The sequence below is a fragment of the Rattus norvegicus genome, chromosome 7, assembly GCF_036323735.1.
Source record: "Rattus norvegicus strain BN/NHsdMcwi chromosome 7, GRCr8, whole genome shotgun sequence".
In the NCBI taxonomy this organism is placed as follows: domain Eukaryota; kingdom Metazoa; phylum Chordata; class Mammalia; order Rodentia; family Muridae; genus Rattus; species Rattus norvegicus.
In genome coordinates this window covers 7168370-7171827 of record NC_086025.1, presented here as the reverse complement: position 1 = coordinate 7171827, position 3458 = coordinate 7168370, and the positions used below count along the sequence as shown (strand labels likewise).

General features: G+C 35.3%; 1 protein-coding gene across 1 annotated transcript; it reads left to right on the top strand.

Annotated features, from left to right (window-relative positions):
• Window positions 1-830: 830 nt before the first annotated feature.
• On the top strand, window positions 831-1811 carry Or6c215 (olfactory receptor family 6 subfamily C member 215). Its single transcript, NM_001001362.1, has one exon. The coding sequence runs from the start codon at window positions 831-833 to the stop codon at window positions 1809-1811; it is 981 nt and encodes a 326-aa protein (NP_001001362.1).
• Window positions 1812-3458: the final 1647 nt, after the last annotated feature.

Genomic DNA, 3458 nt, shown 5'->3' with positions numbered 1-3458 from the left:
TTTATAAATGTTATCCCCTTTCCTGGTTTCCCCTGCAAAAACCTACTATCCCATGCCCCCTTGCTTCTGTGAGGGTTCTCCCTCACTCATTCACCCCTCCCTCACACCCCACTTCCCTGATATTCTTCTACACTGGGGCATCTAGCCTTGACTGGAACTCTATCTTACAAACTGTATCTCACAGCTGTATATCACAAACGTTGATGGCACACTCTTGAGACTTGTAGTATCTTTCTTAATTTCAATTACTTTCAAGGCTCTAACAATGTGGACATGGACATCATCTTCCTAATCATGGATGCTTGCCTTTCTACTATTTTGAAAATTCTTCTCTTTCAATTTATTCTGTGTGAGAAAATTTCTCATCTTTTTAGTATTAAATCCTGTTTAGTTGAACAATATTGTTAGCTATTGAGGCCACTGTGAATAAAAGTGTTTCATAAAATTATTTTCTAATTTAGGTGCAAAGTAACTTGAGATATCAATGAGATTAAGCAATGTAAACTATTGAATATCATTGAAAAATATTTAAAAAAACTCTCATGAAATGAACACTATTAAAACTGAAAACTGTTTCAAGTGACTAACATGCTTTCACTAATTGGAACAGGTGTTGACTCACATCTGCACATGAGAAGAATATGAGTTCTTGTCAGTCAAGTAATGTGGACGGGCAAATGTTCATGGGAAGAACTGAAACTTGCTGATTAAAATATTTATGCATTAAGATTTTAAATACTAAATTTTTATGGCTATGAAAGAAGAAATATGTTTCACTAGATGTGATTTTGGTTTAATATCTTCTATAAATTTGTTAGAACAAAACAGAAATGAAGAACCAATCTGTGGAGATTGTGTTCATTTTGCTTGGACTGACAGATGACCCTCAGCTACAAATTCCAATTTTTCTGTTTCTCTTTTTCAATTACATCTTAAGTGTGATGGGCAACTTCATAATCATCCTTCTTACCCTGTTGGACCCCCACCTCAAGACTCCTATGTATTTCTTCCTCAGGAATTTCTCTTTCTTAGAAATTGCATTCACCACAGTGTGTATTCCCAGGTTCCTGATAAGCATTCTCTCAGGTGACAGAACAATTTCCTACAATGCTTGTGCAGCTCAATTATTCTTCTTTTTCTTACTAGGGGCCACAGAGTTCTACCTCCTGGCTGCCATGTCCTATGATCGCTATGCAGCCATCTGCAGACCACTGCACTACCCCATCATCATGAACAGCAAAGTGTGTCACCTACTTGTCCTCAGCTCCTGGGGAACTGGGTTTTTAGTCATCTTCCCCCCTTTGCTCTTGGGACTCAAACTTGATTTCTGTGCTTCCAAAACAATAGACCACTTCCTATGTGACACTTCTCCTGTCCTTCAGCTGTCTTGCACAGACACACATTTCATAGAATTGATGGCTTTTGTCTTAGCTGTCATGACACTTGTCATCACCTTGATCTTAGTGATTCTCTCCTACATAGTCATCATCAAAACCATTTTAAAGTTCCCTTCAGCTCAGCAACGGAGAAAGGCCTTTTCCACCTGCTCTTCACACATGGTTGTTGTCTCTATTACTTATGGGAGTTGTATCTTCATGTACATGAAAACATCAGCCAAGGAGAGGGTGACCTTAAATAAAGGTGTAGCTGTGCTCAACACCTCTGTGGCCCCTTTGCTAAACCCTTTCATTTACACCCTAAGGAATAAGCAGGTAAAGGAAGCTTTAAAACATGTGCTTCAAAGATTTTGTTCTCTACAAAACAATGAGACAATGTTTAGACATGCTATTGAAACACCAGTAGTAAAATAGTCAGCAACTCTCAATTGCATTGTTTGTGATCTGAGGCATGTCACTCACTGAGTGTTTAAGGTACATTAAGTTTTTCCTTTCCAGATGTTTCCATAATCTTTAGTTCTGTGCATCTAACTAACAGGGGAGTGTGAGTATCTTCTCATAACAAAATTCTTAAATTACATGTATATAGATAAATTTTCTTCTTGTAGAATTTTATTTTCTATTTAACTTAAACTTGCTAGATTAACAAATTACTTAGGCTATTTTGGACATTGCAAAGGACAGAGAAAAGACAATTATTATAGAAAAATTGAAGTTGTCATAACAAATTAAAATTTTAGTATTTGAAAAATAAAAATAATTTTCTCAGATGAAAGATTACTCATGATGAACCTCGTGAAGTTAGCCAAGAAAATATTTAAGAATTCTATGACCAGTATAATAAATTATGCCAAGTAATTGCAATTTCGCTAAAAATATTCCCTTGTAGGAGCATGTTAATGGAGAATATTAAAATTTTAGCTTAATAAGAAGATACAATATTTTAAAATTACTCAATATCATAATCTCATATCAACTGGTACATTAAATTACAATGTCTAAATTTTGAAGGAAATGATAACCCAAGATAGATACTCTTCTATTTATTTTTATTTTGCATTTTTGTTTGGAGAAACAAAAATAAAAGTCAGATACAATGTTCTTTCCAATTTTTCTTCTGTCAATTTTTGTAAATAATGTATAAAAGAAACTCTACTATACACTTCAAACCAATGCATTAGACACATGTTCACACTTATATAATCACAGTGAATTGTTCTCTCTGCCTATTCCAGTTACTGTGTGCCAATATCCATCTCATCTGAAAATCCTGAGTATCTGTACATGGGGCTCAGTTTTATAGACTCTCATAAAAGGCAAGAGCATGGATTTCTGTATTTTTCAGTTTACTTGTTTCAGTTTCCTACACTTCCATGCATCTGCTCTTATTTTTGTAGCAGTGTGGACACTGTGCTCTTCTCATGGCCAACTTTTACCTCTTTATCACAATAATTGCTAATTTCATTTCTGCTATCACCAGAAGAATAAATCATTTACTTCAGTGTGTATAAATGTGAGAACAAGAAAGTACAGCTCCTAAAATTACTATTGGTCACGAGCAACTGCATCACCATGTCTTGGAAATTAAACAGGCCAAGGCCAATTCTCTAGGCAAAAAAAGCTCACAAACTTGTCTTTAATGAATAAAAGTGAAACTGTGTAGGAGTACAGTCTACTTACTGCTGTTCTTCTTGGGACATGCTTCAGCTGGAAATTACAACTCAAGTCATCTACTCTTTTTTGGGTTCCAATACCCAACCTCCCATAAAGAGGAATAAAGGGCGCTAAAGCATGAGAGCTGTTGGGAGAATACTTAAGGAACTAATATGAAGTTAAAGCCATGCCAGGACAGACAAAGGTTAAAGGTAATTGGTAACAGTTTTTAATCTTGTCTGGGAGAAATCTTTCCAGTAATCTTTGCAGTCATATAGATTGTTCTCATACTCTTAGTAAAATTATTACAACCCCCAAATTAAATCATCATTTTCACCTCCAAGGGCCTTTCCAAATACTAGTCTCCACTTATACCCTACTTCCAGATTTTGTAAAAAATCATTTCAT